Source organism: Schistocerca cancellata, chromosome 2 (assembly GCF_023864275.1).
Source record: "Schistocerca cancellata isolate TAMUIC-IGC-003103 chromosome 2, iqSchCanc2.1, whole genome shotgun sequence".
NCBI lineage: Eukaryota > Metazoa > Arthropoda > Insecta > Orthoptera > Acrididae > Schistocerca > Schistocerca cancellata.
Genome location: NC_064627.1, coordinates 77,047,978 through 77,069,741, shown reverse-complemented (window position 1 = coordinate 77,069,741; position 21,764 = coordinate 77,047,978). Strand labels below are relative to the sequence as shown.

Below are 21,764 nucleotides of genomic sequence, written 5' to 3'. Positions count from 1 at the left end.
GCTTGTCTGAAGAAGTAAAATAAGACAAAACTGATTAGATCGTCTTTGACAAAAGGCCCTGCATTGCCAATGCTGAATCTTCCATCATACAAAAAAGCATTTGGTTTTAAAAAACACTACTTTTATTGTGGTGAAAAAATTGATGCAAATTGGGAGAAACTTTGCACACTTGTTCATAAAGTGATGAAACTTGAATTAAGCAATGGGGTAGCTGAAACAGCAAGGTGATGATTGGGCTTGCAAAGAATTGAAAGTACCTTTTGTGAGGATGTTTGTGCTAAAGACGCTCAATATCATAGCTTTTGTCAGAGGAATTTTTACCAGCCAATCAGGGGTGGAGGAAAAAAAAGGAAGTCATTGATCCACACAGACAGTTGAATCAGTGGAAATCATTATCAGACAACCAGAAGAGTGCCAGTTTTTTTGCAGGACTTAAAGAACCATATGATGAATTGCTAGGTGGCAGATGTAAGGACCATAAAAACCCACCTCTTCCAGAAGTATGTTGAAGAGTGACAATTGTTGATAGACAGTAAAAGAGTTCAGTACTGTGTTTCAAAAGTACAGGCTACAAGATTCTATCTGGTAGTTTTTATGGCAACAAGCTATCAGATCCACAAGAAGAGCATCTGAGAATTGTATGTACTGCTGCATATATACTTTGCGAGGACATCTGTACTCAAGGTCTATAATTCATCACAATACCCCCAACTGGTTATATCTCATCACATGTCCAATCAGTGATCTATGAATCATTGCTCCTTTTCTCTGAGTTATTGCTTTGAAAAACAAATCAAGATCTCTACATAAATTGAAAAAAAGTGTGTTGCTTTGTCACATGCAGTGACTTCTGCAGTAAGACCATGGTTATTTCTATCTTCACTATTGATTAGGCCCAATACATTCATGTACGTAAGATTCGGATCAAAACTTATTGTCGACACTCTTAGTGCAATTGGATTTGCAGATATGGAAGATCCCTATTTGAGACGTCCTTGACTGCATGACCTGAGCTTCCTAACATAGCCAGTGAAGGATTCACCCAGTTCATCTTTGATAATGCCAATTTTAACTTCCGCATGACTGATGGGTTGAATACTTTCCATTCCATGGGAGGAATCATGGCAGTCGCTCCCTCCATAGCTATGGCAGTCACTCCCTTCACAGCTATGGAGTCTGACAAGAACAGTGGTTCAGAAAGAAGATGGTCAACTCCTGAATTTTTATCTACAGTTGGTGTACTTTAGCTGATCACCTGTAAAAAAGCAAATGATGATGGGTTAAACAGTATTAATATAAAGGAACTCAATTTCAACAACCCTGAGTGCTTGAAGGTATAGCTCTCTGGATATGAGATTCTGTGGCTTTATGAAAAGTGGAAGAAATTCTCACCAACAGTTGGTTCATTCAAAAATAATGTGCCTCCCATTCTTAAATTATCCTCCAACTTTGTACGACACGCTATATACATCTCTTCTAACAGCATTGAAAAATACGCATAAAATATGGTCAAAAGTGGTGTTTTGTCACTTTTGATCAGCTACTTTATTTGAAGGCAATGGATAATGTAAGAAGTGTGACAGTTATTCAGAACATGTCACTGTATGATTAGGTGGGTTTCACCTTCTAATGTCCTCCTCGGGTTGCATCGGTATAATAATGGTAGGAAGTGGCTTGAGACACCGTCTGCAATATTTGCTGAAAAGAGTTTGGATAAAGTTTTGAGTGGGCATGAGTATGCTCTAGCAGTAAGAGGAATTATTGCTTCTCCATAACGGACCATCAGTATTAACGTGCCATGAAAATGAAGATTACATATATGTGATTAACAAGTTTGAAAATGTGATTTGCAGCAATGAAACACGAGGAAAAACAGCTAATTATGTGTGCATACTATAGCATGGTTATGCACACAAAACAGTTCACTGAAGCAGAGTATAGTGGAAACCTGACTTTGATAAAATTTTCTTAATGGTGTTTAAATGCATACTTCCAAGCTGTTTGTCATTTCCTGTATGGTAAAAGTGCTCACCTTTTCTTAGAAGAGATTATGGGAGACTGAATGGATGCTTCTGAATTGAACAAATTTATGGCTGAACACTATGCCACCATTCGGTGGTATATGGTCTGATACGACAACAAAGCAAACTTTAATAAAAGTGAAAAATGGTTTAACTCACAGACATGGGTTTTCCAGACTCTGTGCTCACAAAGTACACTTCGGGAATGGAATCCTTACAGAATATTTGTCAAAAATTGAAGAGTTCTGTGATATATCATCACAAACAAGTGAGCAATATGTGGATTTAAGAGCTTCACACAGAGATCAAAATGCAGCAGACAGTGACAAACTGAAAGACTGGCTGTTAAAACATCAAATTTTCCAAATTTTAATATGCTTATGTTGGTAAGCAGTGGAATAATTGGTGATGAATTGGTAAATTGTCATGAGGCATTAGTAGAAAGAATTAAGGGATCACCAGAATTAAAGGAGAGAACTTTAAAAACATCTCATTTCGATGCAACCTCAGGCTTACAGCACTTTCATCCTGCACTACGGCTCTCAAGATAGGGAAGAAGAGGATTCCTACGATAAACCCATTAACATTGTTTCAAAGACTGTTTGTCATAAAGCAATCTTACAAAGACTTGAAGTTCTGTATCTCATCTGAACTTTGCCATACTTCATGTTGTCGTCATTCACGGAAGGTGGTCTCAGTAAGCGTACAAAATCGTCTCTCTATGATGCATTCACACATCTCCAACAGAATGAAGTACCCAAAATAAAAAGCTTTGTGATGGATGGTGGTCACCTGATCAACGAGGTTGTTTGGTACATCAAAGGAAAGTTTGGGGTCATCTGTATGAAATATGAAACCTATTTGAGAAAGCACTATAGATCCGAAATCACAGTTATATTCAATGGCTATCCAAGTGGTGCTTCAAAAAGGAGAACGAAGTCTTCTGAAAGATCTCATCATTTAAAGACATCATGTTCTTCATCAGGTATCATTTTTGATGAAGATACAAATGCTGTAGTCCCACAGGAGCAGATTCTCACAAATGAAAACAACAACAAACCACTTGACTTTGATGCTCATGCGGAAATCTGAGGGTGTAGGTATTCACGTGCTACGGGCAGAGGAAGATTCATTAATTGCGGAAACAGCTATTCCCCAAGTTGGTGAGTCTGACATTGTGGCACTTGTGAATGATGACACTGAAGTTCTTGTTCTTCTAATGGGTCAAGGAAACAACTACAACAACTTGTACCTCCACAAACTGGGAAGAGGGGAATCAGCAAGGAGTGTGGCACTCCAGTAATTCTTTCAATTTTGATCCTGAATGTCCCATTTTCAACCATGCCTTCATGATACCTCATTCTGTTTCTTTGGCCAAGGAAAAGGAAAGTTACTAAACCTTATGGAGCAACAGCCACACCTCAAAGTGCAAGCTGCTGAATTTGTTGAACCCTCAGGTTCTTAAGATGTAGTAGCACGGGCAGGCAAACAGGTAATGTGAGCACTGTAATGGAATTCCAACTGTGTGACTTTGGCTGAACTCAGGTACAAGCTTTTTGTAAAGTCTGCCCCAAGAAAATCTTTCAAACCTGGAAAGCTCCCACCAACAACAGGTGCAGCAGGGCGGTGCTCACTGCGATACTACCAAAAAGAGCAATGTTGGATGGGGAAGAAAACTGATCCATGACAGTAGGGCTGAAAGAGAAACTTATCAGGCTTGTTTCCCATGATGATGACAAAAGATGCAGCATCACACATACTACTGATGATGGTTTTCTATGTGTGCAAAACTGGGTGCACAGCTATACGTGGATGTCATAAATCTGGACTGAACTGTTCCTCAATGTACAAACACTGTTGGGGCTTATCTCGCAGAAATGCCCCAGAAATTGCTCAACAAGGATGAGGAAGAGAACGAAGATATGTTGGTGAAGATGGTGCACTGGATTGTGAAGACTGGACACTGTAGCAGGATGTGCCACAGTCTCCCAAACAACCTAGATGAAATTGAAATGTGATAAAATGTGAATCTCTGGCATTTAAATGATGAGAGATTCAGCACCACACACACTACTGAAGATGGTTTCCTGCGCATGCAAAACAGGATGCACAGAAATATGCGGATGTTGCAAATATTGACTGAACTGTTCCTCAGCATGCATAATGTTGTCGCGCCCTTTTATCTGTTCATTTGTAAGAAATTTTATATTACCCACATATAAATACATACTGAACATTACTAGTACTTGGTTTCCATTTTAGCAATCCACTCTTGCAAATTAAGGCATGGATGAAAATAAATAAAAATACACATGAATGAAGACACATGTGCTCATTAGAGAGCCATCTTCTCACAGGAAATTTCAATTCATTGAATAACTTTGATTCATAAAAAAAGATAAGAAAATGACAAAATGGAATTACTTTGGCTTTCAAATGTATGAATGCTTAATAGTGCCTAAAACAGAAAAACTAGATGCTTTTGTATCATGAAACTTTGTGCTCTACAACTTTGATAACTTGACATTTTTCATGTGGAGTAACCATTTTTGAGTTACAGGTACTGGATTTAACTTTTTAGCCCAGTTGGTAAAAATGAACAAATTTTGGTGATTGATTCCGACCAAACAACTGCACTGATTTTGACATAAACGTAGGTCATTCAGTGCAAAATTTAATGATCTTTCATTATGGTAATGGTAACATTACTTGGTTTTCAAGTAACAGACAAAAATGTGAAAACATTCCAAAATTTAGAATGTCCACACTTGGAAATGATTATGATAACAGCTGCGTGTAAAAAGTCGCATCAAGACATCACCTGGTTTACATTAAAGTGTCAAAGTCTCCCTTAACTTTTTTATTAATTTCTACATATCAATAACATGAGCATTTGTGTGTTGCTGTCAGTAATCAAAATTTCCATTGTGTTCAGTGACTGTACAATCAAAACTAAGTGTGTGATGTTCATCAGTCAGAACTAGGTTTTGAAATGCACTGAAAAATATTGTCACTGTCAAAAGTTTCATAGTTTACTGTTAGTGTTACTCTGCGATTTACATTCTATACGAAATCTTGTAGACAAGATGGTCATCATGTTGTCATGAGTGGGAATCAGTGTGAAAATGAGGCGTGTTAACTAAGTGTTGTTTTGTGCCCATTATTTGAAAACTCATTATAAAACCAGATTACAGCAAGATGACATGCATACAATTAGCTATTGAGAGCTCAACAACTAGTCACAGGTAATGCAACTTCCAATACATCAATATGCTTTGAGTATATATGACTCTCAGCAGTTCCTTCCTAGACAGATTGCACTTAACACTGTCACTCACAGAAAGTGTACAGCTTTCAATAGCTCAATTTCACTGAACTGATGAGTCAGCCACATAGATTCTTGCACAGCTTCTCTAGTAGCTGCAAACTTAGCTTTAGCTGTTGATAGGGTCACACATGCTTGATGGCTGCTAGGCCAGCTTGCTGCTCCACCACTTTACTTGAAGAGAAGACTACTTATGGAACAGCAAGTGGTTGCTTCACAGGCATCATCAGTATCACTAAATGCTTCCAACACTTCTAACAGTTCAGAAATTCTGTATCTAGTCTAGGTGACACTGAACTTTTGATGTATTTTAAAATACTGTCCTTTTGGTTTCCCCAGAAACTGTGACAAAAATCTAGATATCTGGATATGTCATTTTCAAATACATCAAATATCCCTCAACTTTCGCTTTTTGGTTAGGATCATGGTTCAAATGGCTCTGAGCACTATGGGACTTAACTTCTGGGGTCATAAGTCCCCTAGAACTTAGAACTACTTAAACCTAACTAACCTAAGGACATCACACACATTCGATTTGAACCTGCAACCGTAGCGGTCACGTGGTTCCACACTATAGCACCTAGAACTGCTCGGCCAATCCAGATGGCTTTTGGTTAGGAGTTTGAGTCTTTATATCTGTGAACTTTTTCACCTACACATATTTCTCAGTCAGAGAGGAGATAGTACTTGCCTCTGCTGTATTAAATTAATGGAATATACTTTCTGCATAAACTTTTTGACTGACAAAAACTGAATCATCACCATCACATCTGATCGAGATATTCAAGAAATGCCCAAAAGGCTCAGTTGTAATCTTTATTTCATTCTGCAGCATACTCAGACATTCACCAATAATACTCTTCTTGGATTGAACAAAAGTTCATTACAAATGTATAAAACAATTATAAATCTATCATCATTAGAAATGTAGTATACAGACACGGATCTGCACTACTTTCAGTTCATTCAAAACTGTAAGCTCACTTTTGAACAGACCTTTCCAACATCTTGGAGACTGTTTTAACCCTCTAACATACAAACTTATTTATTTATTTGTTTTCAAATTAGCTTCCAAAAAATGATATTTTTTCATTGATGAAAAAAATCCTATAATGAAAGACATTACATACAGAAATATAAAAATAGCTTGTAAATCTCAAAATGATGAATTACAAAATTTTGAAGATCACCAATAATAAGATCCTGAGTATACCCACGCACTGGACTTTGACTAAAATGAGCCAAAACTTTAAGTCATTTTTCAGATTCTGTAGTTATGAAGTCTAACCGTGTATTTCACCTACTTGGAGGATCTGGATGGAGCACAGTGGATGTATTTATCTCGTACCATTGGCAAGCAGTCTCTAATTAAGTAACATCACATTCTTCCTCCCTTCTCAGTTGCTAAACTGAATGTCAAACTCTGGATCACTATAGCCATCCTTTTTGAAAGCATTGTCTAAACAGCAAAGCAAGACAGAGGCTGAAAGTGCCTGGTTTGTAGCTGAATATCCAAAGTTGCACAGAATAAAGACAATATCTCATGGCAACCACCTCAAACAAAACACGAGAGCCAGGCTCCAAACGCAGAACCAGATGTTCTCTAGCAACCACACACTTAACTGTCAATGCTGAAATACTTATAACATCTGTTCTTAAGTTGCCAAAGTATACTCACGATTTTCAGTCACTGTCAAAATAATAAAAACAAGGTAACTCAGGATTTTATGTTAAAGGGTTAAATGATAATACGCCAAGAGAGTTTGCATACCCTGGCCATGCCATCATGAAATCATTTATGCTGTTCCATTTATACTTCTTCCTTTAGCAGACCACATCAGACCGTTCTAACTATAAACCTTAATCAGCAGCAATACTTAACACTGTTGTAAATTTCCCTATTAACATCTTGCTTGACACAAAATAATCCAATAATTAAAGATAACTTTGCAACCTGCTGGTAATTCCTTGCAACCTGCTGTTAATTCTGTCAATGTCCATACAGAATTTTTCTACAATGACGCAATTTCTTCTTTCATTACTGATTTCTAACTGCTCCGGCCAGGTGACCTGATTGCTTCAGGACAGTTCCTTAATTTATTTGTGTCTGCTAACAAATATTCAATTAAATGCTTGGGTTCCCACATTTGCTCCCTGTTTCAGAGTTGAAACTCTCTTCTAAACCCTTCTGGTTCAGGTACATATCCCACTGGATATGTTGATGGTTCACTTTCATTTCTTAACCTGACCCTGCTGTAAACATCTGCCACATCTTTATAGGATGTTGACTTACTTTTCTCATGAGGAAATATTTTCAAGGCTTTTTCAGTACATTTTGACTCAAACACATCTCTCATCTGAATGATTCATCAATACGTTTTCATGCAGAGGCAAAAACCAACATCTTTAGCATTGCCAACAAGGGCTGTATTGTCTCTTTGCCTCCCCATGTCTTACGGTACTCTTTTTCAAAAACTTGCATAAAATTTGATCTTAAAAATATGCAGTATATTCATATGAGCATTCTTCCATGTTAACAGCTGGTATGATGTCTTTCCATGAACACTATTAGGCCCAGTTTGATTATGAATGTAAACAGCACTATTGAGTGTTTCTACCAATAAACACTTTGGCAGAGTCTTTGATAAGAGCATTGGCCATCCTAGTTCTACTAATATTGGTATGATGAGTACAGCCATTCTCTTGAAGTGTATACGGATTTACAACACTCAACTTTGTACCACTAGATTTCAGTAATGAACATGGGGAAGTAATCCATGCAGATCTGCATGGTGCCATGGGAAAAAAGTCTTTAATGAGGTTCAAGGTATTTCATCAGCATCACATATGATTGATTAAGTTTTTGCAGGGTCTGTTTCTTGAGAGAAAAGTGTAATACTGTCAAAAAGATCCAAGACATGTTGCAAATTTTGGCAATGTAGTCAACTTGCTTCAGTGCAATGGTGGTAATGAATTTGACAATGAAAAGGAAATTCAAACTCCATTAGTGAAGGAGGTTTCTGACATTAATGTACCAATAGAAAAAGAATTTTCTGAGTCACAGAGTGGTATAGCTAATGAAACTTCTAAAAAATTAATGAGTTAAAACAGGCTCATGCTGTGTTCTCTGAAGCAACAAACAAACTTACAAATGAGGTAAGAAAAATACGAACGCCTCAACAGACATTATCCAAATTTGTCAGAACAACATAACAAATTCTCTCTTGAGCAAGGGAAGAAAAAAGATTAATGAATAGTTCATCTTACAAATGAACAATTTGCCACAGAATTCACTACCTGGAAGTCTGGAAAAGATGAATAGCTGGCACAGTAGAGTATATGTCAGGCAGAGCCTGAAGGTAAGAAAGGAAAGGTCAAGCTCAAAAGCTGGGAAATGATGAAAATAAGTGAAAAGGCAGAAGGTAATCACAAAATTTAAACACAAAAGGAATTAACATATTGCAACAGAAAAGAAAAAAAAGGGGGTCAAGCTGTAACAGAAGATTTTTTTGTGACAGAAATAGCTCTGATGAAAATCTTTGGTATTTCTATGAATAAAATCAGTGAGTTTCATCATAAACTAGAAGTGGTGCTGTATCAACTTATAAAACATTCCACATTTTAAAATGATTGCCCACATTCAAATAATATAAGGCTATGAATACATTAAAACATTTCAAACAAAAAACAGACATATGTGGATACTTTTCAAAATTCTTGCAATGGAACTCATATTCGTTAAAACACTTGAATTCACAACCTTGGATTAGGTGGTAATACATTTTTAAATGATTGGGGTGCACAGGTTTTTGCAATATATTTGACAAAGTAGAGGGGTTAGGAGTAAGAGCTGAGTTGTTTGGGGGAGGAGATCAAACAGCGAGGTCATCAGTCTCATCAGATTACGGAAGGATGGGGAAGGAAGTCAGCCATGCCCTTTCAAAGGAACCATCCTGGCATTTGCCTCGAACAATTTAGGGAAATCACGGAAAACCTAAATCAGGATGGCCGGAGGTGGGATTGGACCGTCGTCTTCCCGAATGCGAGTCCAGTGTGCTAACCACTGCACCACCTTGCTCGGTAATAGGAGTAGGATCAATTGCATCAGACTTGCTGATTATGTGATACTACTTGGAGGTAAAATGATATGTCTTCAAAAAATAGATCTAGACTTTGAGGAGGATTGCAAGAATACTGAATGAAAATCAACACAAAGAAAACTACGGTGATGACAGCAGTGGGCAATAAAAATATGTAAGTAAAAACTGAAGGTCAAATGTACTAGATGCACAGTACAGATATTTGTGGGGAATACTAACTGATAACTGCACGAATGAGAAAGAAATAAGAGCAAGAACTGCAATGGCAAGACAGGCTTTCAAATAAAGAAACACTTATTATGTAGGAAAATGGATTGGGATTAAGGAAAATCTTGGTTGAATGCTTTGTGTGGAGTGTTTTTCTGTACATCTGTGAATCTGGACACTAAAGAAGAGGGAAAGAGAAAAAAACGGTAGCATTCAAGATGTGGGTTTGAAAGAGAATTGATTAAATAAAATGGGTGAATAAAGTGAAGAAGAGTGAAGGAATGGGAAGTGTAAAGCAAACCACCTCAACCTACCAAGAAAATGAAGGAAAACTGGATGGGACATATACTTCGAGAAAAAAGAATTCTAATAGCTGCTATCAAAAATACAGAGAAAGGACAGGAGAAAATAGGAAGGAGAAAAATAAAACAGCTGACTGAAGTGAAAAGAGAGATACCAGTTTATGAAGCAACTGGCCTGCAACAGGATGAAATGAAGATAGCAATGGCATCAGGAACTTGTCAACAGGTATATGACAATGACGATGATGTTTTTGTTGTTGTTGTTGTTGATGATGATGATGATGAGTCAGGACTCTAGCTGAACACTTGACTTTATGCTAGATGAGAAAAATGGAGATAACTTGAGAAAAGTATTTAATTGGCAGGAGATAATAATAAAATAATCGAATAACAGTATAATGTTTAATTCACACACTTTCAATAAAAGTAATTGCAAAATTGTGACCAGGTTATTGCCCTGCTACTATGAGACAAATACAAAAGTGAAAAAATTTGTGGTTTTGTCATTGCTAAATGCAGCACGATTTGTTAGCTTTCCTACAGAAGGTAAAAAAACAGTGCTTATTTCACAACATTCTCAGTGAGTTAGTATATATTGTAAGGACATTAAATATAATCTTACCCCAGGGAATACATACACGACCATACACCAGCAACCATGCTGTATGTACTCAGCTCATCGCTGCAGCCTCCTTCTCTGTAAATAAAAGGAAATATCACAGCACACTTAGTAGTAAAAACATAATTTAACACCTTCAAAGTATCTGCCCACAAACAATCCTTCTTGGTCAAAGTTATGAGACTAGAAAATTACCTTTAAGCTATGGAATGGAACTGATCAGCTTTGTAGCAAGATAGTTTCACATTCCATGGATCACTTTGCAGGACAAATTGTAATGATGTGGAACAAGTCATTTTACCTTTACCTCACAGATTAAACTGTAAATATGACTACATGCTGAACATTTATAACAGCCCCACATCTTGTATGAATGAGTCATTTCCAAGCAATGTCTCAACAATTTTCAAGCTCAGCATCTTCAGCTGAAAATGATCATCAGGTATATTGTAAGTCTTCAGGATTTCCTGTTAATGTGCTAGCATTCTTGGGTTGTCAGCTGTGCTGCCAGGTACTGTAGTATCACTGGCATGATATTTCATTGAAGTGACTCACAGCCTTCATCAGGTGATACCTGAGACTGACCACTGGATGTGGCATGTCCCTAATTTGTACATATCCATCTACAGCCTGTTTCTTTAGGCACGACCCCCAGATGACTGTATCACCTGACATTTGAATACTGTCTGCACCTGCAGGCACTGCCCACAAGTGTTCTGGCTTCAGTCCAAGCTAATTCACATTCACTGAGTTTTTAATAAAACTAGTGGTGAATCCCAAGCTTTGCTCAGCTGACAGCCCATGTCCAGATTGGTCGGTTCTCTGACAGGATTCTTGTCCCTACAGATCTCGTGGAATGATCAAGTTACAAATGCTTTTAGCAAAGACTAATGAAGTTTCTTGTTGCAGATGCATGTGGCACTGGTGTTCTGGGCATCTGATGTCTTGTAGTGGCTCCAAAATATGACATTCCACATTGATACCTTCTATATTGGCAAGACATACTATAACTTCCTGTCTTTCATATGCCAAGGTCATCTTTAACATTCTCCAGTAGTTCTTTGATATTGATTGGAGGAGATCAACCAAGTCAGACATTTCTGAACACTGTTTAGAGCTCAATTGTTCCACAAACCACGAAGATAAGAGAATCCTGGCCCAAAAGCCCAGATACTGGAACAGCAAAGTGAGGGAATCAATTGAGATTTGACTAAAGGAAACTAATTAGTCAGGACAAAGGCTATCATCTGAGCAACACTTGGTACCCTGCACTGTGTCTGTTAAAAACATAATGATTGCAGAACTCATCAGCACAGAAGCCGCAAGTAATGGACTGACAACAGAATATTCAAGATTGCCCCAAGTGGGAACTGGCCACAAAGATCCGCAGGTGCAGTTGCAGGTGGCATTCAAAACATAAGGTGGCATGACATCCATTCACGGGGCCAGCAGGAACAGACTGCACGTGCAGCAGGATTGAAGTGGGAGTGGACAGTAGATGGAACGGGAAGGCAGAGGGTACAAATTACAGACAACCTCCATCTGACAGTAAGTCTCAGGCAGCACCTGGTGAAGGTGATAAGTCACATCAATGAAATATCTTGTCAGGAAGACTACAACACCTGGCAGTACACCCAACAACTGAAGAATGTCAGCAGGGAAATTATCAACACGATAACTTCCAGGAAACACTGTGACTCTACTGACAATATAATGAGAATTAATTAATACAATTTCCCAAGAAAACTGGAATTGTCACCAATGCACTCCCAACAGAAAAAATGCATCACACAGAAGACATCACTGCAAATCAATGAAACTTCGTGCACATACACGCCATTGGCAGAGAATGTACATGATTAGAGTTGCAATACTTTGTGACAGGCAGTACAGTCCCCAGAGTTCATTAGTGCTGTTCACATTTAGCATCATTACCAGGTCTGGTAAATGTAGAGCAATCACTGAAGGACATGGAGATGATGCATACTCGTGGGAGGCATTGTATCAGCTCCTGGCAGAGTCTGAAACGGGCTCCGTTGTGGCTCTCCATTTGGCCATGTTGTCAAATTGTGAAATATGCAGGTTTGTAGGGCATTAAGATGCGACAGTGGCCTGACGATGGACTGCACGGGAACACGATGGTAGGCATACTCGGCATCTAGGTTCTGATCGAGCGTGTCTGATCGCAAGGGAAGATCACCTTATGGTGCAATGAGAACACCATAATTGCTGTATTATGGGTATACACGAGCTTTGCCAGTGACACACATTACATCCAAGTTACATGTACAGCTGGCTTCCTAACAGGTGACTGACAAAGGCTGCCACACTCCACACTGCCACCAGATGGCAACCTCAGTGCCATCAGAGATCACTGGCCCAATGTACCTTTTCCGTACAGTGACCACATGAGACAAAGTAGGATCACCTGTATCCCAGCACCAGGGCTGGGCTGTACTTACGCCAGCACTCGGGTCGTGAGAGCTGAGTTCACTCCTAGTGGACTTCCTGGGCCAAGCAATGAATGCAGTCCCATTCCAATAATTGGGAACCCACTCTGGGCCATTGCTGCACTGTCCCCCTCAGTGTCTTCCTTTGCATCCCAGAATTTCCAAAGTGGCTGTAGCTTCGAGAGGACGTGGAGACCATCACAGTGACTGGCCATCTGACTCTGTAACCGACCAACTCTATAATACCTCTCTTACTGATTATTGACACTATGCCAGACACATACTGTTGCACACCCCTTCTGCACTTTCACTTTAGCTCATCCTCTCAGCTCCTTAACTTGTGTACGTCTCTTACTGACTGTGGCAGTGTAAAATTCATAGTCAATGTTCCTGGAGTCAGAGTTCCAGTGATCCAAGATACTGTGGCAGTCTCTGGCAAAAGAACATTACTTGCGTTACTACACCACAAACTTACATGAAAAAGAGTTGCCAGCTTTCTGCCCTGAGTTATTTTTCTTGTTTGTTAAATATTCAAGAGTTGACACTGTTAACGGCAATGTGTTTGATCCTTCTTCCTGTCATAAGAGATTGGTTTAAGTTTAATACATTTGTTAAGAATATTCCACCTGTGTGTTTTCCCTATTTCACCTTTCTGCAGATACCTTAGTAACCCCTTCAGATCTGTACCTGTAATCCAAAAATAAGTAATAAACTACCTGTGACACTGTTTCATCCTGCATCATTGTTTCAAGACTAGCAGCTGCTGACAAGGGGATTACTGCCCCATGCACTGGCTACTGTTAACACCACAACAGAAACACCTTTGTTTGGAATTGAACCATGATCAAGTATAGTCTGCTGATGAATGGCATCACACTGTGTTGAGCAATGAATCACAGTTCTGCACTATCCTGGATGCTCACCATCAGTGAATATGGCAGCTACCTGGGTAGAAGTCCCAGTCTTTGAATGTTTTGGAGAAATAGTAGTGTCACCTGTAAAGTCATAATGTGGGACGCCATCAGCTATAGCTTTGAGTCACAGATGGTAGCAAGTGGGAGACCTCTCACAGCACACTGGTACATTACAGAAATCCTGTCCACCTATGTTAACACTCACATGACAATATCGCAGTACCATTTTTCAGCAAGACAGTGCTCACATACACGTTGAGTGTCTCTGTAAACTATCTGTTTGACCCTGTGGTCAGCAGCATCCCCAGATCTGTCCCCTATTGTAAATGTACCAGCTTGGACATCATCTCTGACCCAGTGCCAGTCACCAGGATATCACAACCAGTTACAACAGCTGTAGGCTAGCTTGACTCAGAAAAGGATAGAATGGCTTTATGACACCTTCTCCAGACAAATCAGTGCATGCATCAAGGTCAGAGTGCGTACATCATCATACTGATAAATGGGCTCATTTTACCATGGAAATTACGTATTTTTGTGCATTTTTTTATCCGCCACCATGGATTCTCGCTCCTTTCAATCCAGTCTCATATGCTGTTCTTGCATTGTTGCCCAGCTCATGGAATCCCCCCAAATGGCCTTATCATCAAATTATCCATCTCTAGCTGCAACCCCTCCTTCCACAATGTCCTATTTCTGTTCATATTCCACCAGTCCATAGCAATCACCAACCTAGTCATGCAAAACCACATAAATCAGGTCCAAACATCCTTGCAATGCCTCCTCTCCATCCATTAAATTCTTGCGTCTCGTCACTCACAGTGAAATTCTTGCCCTCCTGAACTAGAGCAGTAGGCACAAAAACAATTAAAAAACCTATCCAACCTGTTCACCTCCACTCCCACCTTGGATTACCACTATCCACCTCCTTCACAACAGACTCCAAACCTGCACCGAATCCCCTCACACTCTATCAACCCTAAGTCGCAGACTTACTTCATTTACCACATTCTCAGAAACTCCCTCCCACCACCATACAGGATCCAGAACCTACAAAGACCTGGAACAAAGGCCTGAATCTTTCTCCCAAAAACCTTAGTCCCACAGAAGTATCAGTCCATTCCGAAGGCCTCACCTTTTCCCTACTGCCAAATTCAATCATGATGGCGTTGTTAAAGATCTTCTCTCCTTTTCTTGGTCCTTACAGCGGAAACATGTTTTTGACACCAATTGTACCAATCAGATTCAACCCAAAGCCAATGCTGAACAATACCTGACTCAGTTCATTACTCCATCCAACCATGATCCACCACCACTACCCTCAAATCACACCCTATTAACATTCCAGAACTTCTTAAGCTAAAACCTTGGCTCACCATCATTCTCCAAATCCCTCAACATGGAAACTAAACATTCATGCACAGAGACAACAGCAATCACCGCATAAAAACTGAACCTGACCTCCTGACAAAGGCTCCACCACTATTGTTTTGAACCACAGAGATTACTTAGTGGAAGGACTCCACCAGCTGTCAGATTCATCCACCTACAAACCCTGCCACAATGACCCCATTCCAGAATCCAGAAAGATCTCCAGTCTCTCCTCAAATCATTCGTCCCATCATAGAAACTCTACCCCTAGTCCGTCTCTCTGCTCACCGCTATCATTCCCCCAAACACTTACTTTCTACATGGTTCCTAAAGTCCACAAATCCAACGATCCAGGAAACCCTATTGTGGCTGGTTACTGTGGCTCAAACTGAGAGAATCTCTACTCTTCTGTACCAACATCTTCAGCTTACTACCCTTAACTTACCCTCCTACAAAAGAAACATCAACGATTCTCTCCACCAACTCTCTACAGTTCCTGTTCGTTTACCACACGGTGCCCTGCTCAACATTATTAATGACACCTCTCTCCACAGTAATAGCCCTAATGCTCATGGGCTTGCTGCTGTTGAACAGTACCTTTCCCCAGCATGACTGACTCCAATCCTACAACTGCCTTTCACCATAACAAATATATTCTCACCAACAATTACTTCTCCTTTGTACCACCTAAAAATAAATACATGGTACAGCAATGGGCACCTACATGGCACCATTGTACAGCAACCTATTCATGGGCCATCTAGAGGCGTTCTTCCTAACTATCCAGAATCCCAAACCCATCACCTAGTTCAGATTTGTTGATGACATCTTAATTATCTGGGCTGAGTGTGAGGACACCCTATCCACATTCCTCCAGAACCTCAGCACCTTCCACCTATTTGCTTCACCTGGTCCTCCTTAATCAAGTAAGCCACCTTTCTCAATGGTGACCTCCATCTCAAGGATGACTACATCAGTACCTCCATCCATATCAAATCTACCAGCCACCAGTGACACTACTTCCACAGCTGCCACCCATTCCTTACTAACAAGTTCCTCCCATAGAGCCTAGCCAGTTAAGGCCCTCACATCTATGGTAATGAGCAGTTCTCTCCAAATATACCACGGGCCTCACTGAGGCCTTCACAAACTGATATTACCAACCTAACTTTGTACAGAAAAGGTCTCCCATGCCTTGTCTTTCCAGTTGCCTAACACCTACCACATATCAAATATCTGGCCAAGAAGCAGCACAATCTCATGACTCAGAACAACCCAAGGCTGAAGCAACTGAATCATCTTCTTCACCAGGTTTTCAACTACCTCTCATCAGGTCCTCAAATGAGGAATACCCTAACCACTATCTTACCCACTCCTCCCACAGTGGTATTCTGCTGCCTACCAAACCTATGCAATATCCTTGTCCATCCTTACTCCACCTCTGCATCCAAACCCATGCCTCATATCCATTCTACAGACCTTGATGCATAATATTATTCCATACATCCTCCCACTGCCACCTATTCCAGTCCAGCGATGGGCATATTTTATTCCATCAAAAGTATGACCACATGTAAACACAGTCATGTGATCTACAAACTAATCTGCAACCATTGTGCTGCTTTCTGTGTGGGTATGACAACTAACAAGCTGTCCATCTGCATGAATGGCCTCTAAAAATCTGTAGCCAAGGGACCTGAACCATCTAGTTACAAAACATGCTGCCTCAAACAACGTGCTCCACTTCAGTGACTGCTTCACAGCCTGTGCCATCTGGATCCTTCCTATCAACACCAGCTTTCTGAATTGTTCAAGTGGGAACTTTCCCTGCAGTATATTTCCTGTTCCCATAACCCCCCTTGGCCTCAACCTTCACAAGTTCCTGTCCTCCACCAACATATCCCCTACCCAACTCCCACTCCAGCACTACACAACCTTCTATTCCACCAAAGCAATCACAAATCTCTTCCCTCCTTCCTACTTTGCTCCCCCCCCCCCCCCCAAAAAAAAAAACAACAACACCCTACTGCACCTAGCAGCCCTCCCCAATCCCCACCACATCCCTGCATACTCCCACAAGCAGCACAACACCTTCCCCTATCCCTAACCTGCTACACAGCCCATTCCCCACCCCAACCTCCCCCTTATCTCCGCCACCCAGAAATTGCTTTCCAATCATCTGCAGTCGCTGCACGCAGTCTGGCGTCAGCGGCCAGGACAGTGATCATGTGTGTGTGAGTTATGCTTGTGTGTGTGTGTGTGTGTGTGTGTGTGTGTGTGTGTGTGTGTGTGTGTGTTTTCTACTTTTGAAGAAGACCTTGTGGTTGAAAGCTGAAATGTACAGCAGCAGTCTTTTTGTTGTGCCTGTCTGCAACTCAACATCTCCTCTATATGTTAAGTATTCTTTTCATATTATAATTATTAAAGGCATTTAATGAAAAGCATCACAATGATTGCCCATCAGAGGTGTTTCTTATATATTTTTTTTATTTATTGCAACTGGTTCATTTTCAAGCAGTACACAGTGAGATTGTAAATAGTATTTTTCAAGTACGAAAATGAGCCATGCTGGAAACTGCTAGCAATAAATAAAACAATTATAAACTAACAACTCTGATGCACTATCATTAAAATGCATTTCATACAATTTGTAGCTGCAGAGGAGCATACAAAATAACTATCAAAGTGTGATTTCAGTTGCCTGAGACAGCAGTTATACATGTGTGTGTGTGTGTGTGTGTGTGTGTGTGTGTGTGTGTGGGCGCAAGCGTTCCCGCATGTGTGCGTGTGCGTGTGTGAACGTGCATGCATGCATGCGTGTGTGCGTGCATATGTCTATTATTGAAGAAAGCCTTAATGCCTCAAAGCAATAATTGTAAGAGTCTTTTGTTGTGCCTATCTGCGACTCACCATCTCCGCTATATGGTGAGCAGCAACTTTCCTTCGCATAATATTGTTACATTCCATCCTGGATTTTCCACTGTTTGAAAGAACTATCAAAGGTACTTAAAACCCATCAGTTCAACTACAAGAAAGTATGTAATTATAAAACCATATGTGTTTTGTTTTAGTTCTATAAAACGTCAATGGTCTGTAATGAAATGTATTTTCAGTTTGGCTTGGTTTCTAGATCTAAAAACAGTTCATTGCAGGAGATACTGAGATGTGATTTCACTTATGGTATTTCAATTATACCAAGGTAAGTGTAAGCAACCAACATTTCCTGATGTAACCAAAAATTGAAGATAAAATACCACAAGTAAAACCACTTCTTCTGTAAGAAACGTTTTTAGAACAAGAAAGCTAGCCAGATTGTAAATATGTTTAATTACAGCCACTATTTATGTGTTATATTGGTAAAACAAAAGACACTTGTGATATGAATACATACTTATTTGTAGGAGCAAAGAAGGATTTTAAATACCTTTAATAAAAAAAGTTGTTCCTCCATGGTCCCACAATACCTCAGTGATGAAGTAATTAATGAAACATTAGTCTCAATCTAATCAAGGGCGTTGTTTCTGTGCCCTGGACTGACTATGAGGGATGCTTGCAGCATACTTCACATATAACTACACTGGTATCCAAAATTAAAGCAACAAATGGAAATTTTAAAAGGCTGCATTTATTTTGCAAGAAAGCAGTATAAACATGTGACAGTAAAGTAGAAACAATGTAAAGAATGCAAAATGTAAATAACTACTACATGCATAATGGTAGACAAAAATTTTCTTCATTTTTTCCAACTTAACGGATTTGCACACACATTCCAACAACTGGTTAATGTGCTCAGTATGGGATGTGAACACCTCTGGCAGCAATAAAGGCTCAATAACAATGGGGTATGCTGTGAATGATATCATCAATCACATGTTGAGGCAATAATGACCATTCTTCCAGCAGAGCTGGTTGCAAGTCTTGGAGCATGGTTGGTGGATGCTGACGTGATGCAGCTGTCTCCCTAGTGCATCCCAGACATGCTCTATGGGATTTGCATCAGGAGAACAAGCAGACCATGCCATACGTGCAACATTTTCTATTTCCAAGAAAACATCAACCATCCATCTTCTATGAGGTCGAGCATTGTCAGCCATCTATACAAAGTCTGGGTCCACACCACCTTGCAAGAACCACACGAGGTCCCAAGACCTCGTCACGATATCTAAAAGTAGTTAAACCTTGCCAATTCACCCATACAATTTCATGAAGGGCTATTCGAGTGGTCCACATAATCTGTGCCCACACCATTAGGGATTCTCCTCGATATTGGTCTCTCTCCACAATGCTTGGGTCCTGAAATGATGTGCCCCATTCCTTCCAGATGAGGATGATTGGAGAATCTCTCTCCTGACCATATAGAGACTCATCTGTGAAAAGAAGTTTAGCCCACTGTTGGACATCCAGGTGGTATGCTGATGACTCCCTCTAGACATTACCTGCTGTGAAGACGCATCAGAGGTATACATACAATAAAAATCACTCTGACAAAGCCTTCTGTCACTGTTTGTCTTAATACAACTTGTCCAGTGGACACTGTGAGGTCAAATGCCAGTTGCTGTGCAGTACTAAGGTGGTAGCATCATGCCCTTACAGCCAAATAACACTCTTCTCTTTCTGATATCACGCATGGTCTTCGGGATACTGTTTTGTTCTTTATAAATTGTCACCACATTTGAGAAACAACAGAATGATTCACATGCATCCCAGGAAATCCATGGAGTTACGGATATGGTGTGTACATCTCCCAACATAAGGGCTAAGCAGTTGTTTGAGGTGCTTGGCCAACAATTGGGCCACATCAATTTGCAACTGTCCTGCTTCCATTCTTCCTATGGCCCTCCAGCAAAGAGTCTGGTGGGCATCTTCTTTGTGACATACTGCCCTGTCTGTGAGTGTATACACAGCATATGTGGATGTGAGACCCAGTACACACTACCCCATTTGAGAGGTGCTCTGACGACATCATTGGCATGCTTGTCCATTGGCTGAAATGCCACAATCAGTGTAGAATATGAGTGAATGGACATCTCTTGATAGTTTGTATGATTATACCATGGATTAGACACAAGAAGAGGAAATAGCAATTTGTTGCTTTAATTTTGGACACCAGTGTGTTATACAAATTTGGAGAACAAAACTAATTTTATAAGGATATATGATAAAACTGCAGATAAAAGAAAAATTTAAAACTGAATTTTTCCTAGTGAATGCAACAATGCGTAAAAAGAGTTCTGATACTTCTTACACTTGCACCAAATGGTCAGGAGTGCAGGGGTGTGCTACACATCAGAGTCTGTGAACCAGGTAGCTGACTGTGTGTGAGGGTTGCATGCAAGGGCTTTTTATAATAGCTAACTCTCCATCCCCCCCCTTGAACCATGGACCTTGCCGTTGGTGGGGAGGCTTGCGTGCCTCAGCGATACAGATGGCCGTACCGTAGGTGCAACCACAACGGAGGGGTATCTGTTGAGAGGCCAGACAAACATGTGGTTCCTGAAGAGGGGCAGCAGCCTTTTCAGTAGTTGCAGGGGCAACAGTCTGGATGATTGACTGATCTGGCCTTGTAACATTAACCAAAACGGCCTTGCTGTGCTGGTACTGCGAACGGCTGAAAGCAAGGGGAAACTACAGCCGTAATTTTTCCCGAGGACATGCAGCTCTACTGTATGATTAAATGATGATGGCGTCCTCTTGGGTAAAATATTCCGGAGGTAAAATAGTCCCCCATTCGGATCTCCGGGCGGGGACTACTCAAGAGGATGTCGTTATCAGGAGAAAGAAAACTGGCGTTCTACGGATCGGAGCGTGGAATGTCAGATCACTTAATCGGGCAGGTAGGTTAGAAAATTTAAAAAGGGAGATGGATAGGTTAAAGTTAGATATAGTGGGAATTAGTGAAGTTCGGTGGCAGGAGGAACAAGACTTTTGGTCAGGTGATTACAGGGTTATAAATACAAAATCAAATAGGGGTAATGCAGGAGTAGGTTTAATAATGAATAAAAAAATAGGAGTGCGGGTTAGCTACTACAAACAGCATAGTGAACGCATTATTGTGGCCAAGATAGACACAAAGCCCATGCCTACTACAGTAGTACAAGTTTATATGCCAACTAGCTCTGCAGATGATGAAGAAATAGATGAAATGTATGACGAGATAAAAGAAATCATTCAGGTAGTGAAGGGAGACGAAAATTTAATAGTGATGGGTGACTGGAATTCGTCAGTAGGAAAAGGGAGAGAAGGAAACATAGTAGGTGAATATGGATTGGGGGGAAGGAATGAAAGAGGAAGCCGCCTTGTAGAATTTTGCACAGAGCATAACTTAATCATAGCTAACACTTGGTTCAAGAATCATGAAAGGAGGCTGTATACATGGAAGAAGCCTGGAGATACTGACAGGTTTCAGATAGATTATATAATGGTAAGACAGAGATTTAGGAACCAGGTATTAAATT

The 21,764-nt window shown here is 40.2% G+C and overlaps 1 protein-coding gene across 1 annotated transcript in view; it reads right to left on the bottom strand.

The window, feature by feature from the left end:
- LOC126150978 (MFS-type transporter SLC18B1-like) overlaps positions 1-21,764 on the bottom strand; it is a 306,251-nt gene that overhangs the window by 44,848 nt on the left and 239,639 nt on the right. Inside the window, exon 10 of the mRNA XM_049915911.1 lies at positions 10,578-10,652. Within this exon, the coding sequence (XP_049771868.1) occupies positions 10,578-10,652 (75 nt within the window). The remainder of the gene's footprint in view (positions 1-10,577; positions 10,653-21,764) is intronic.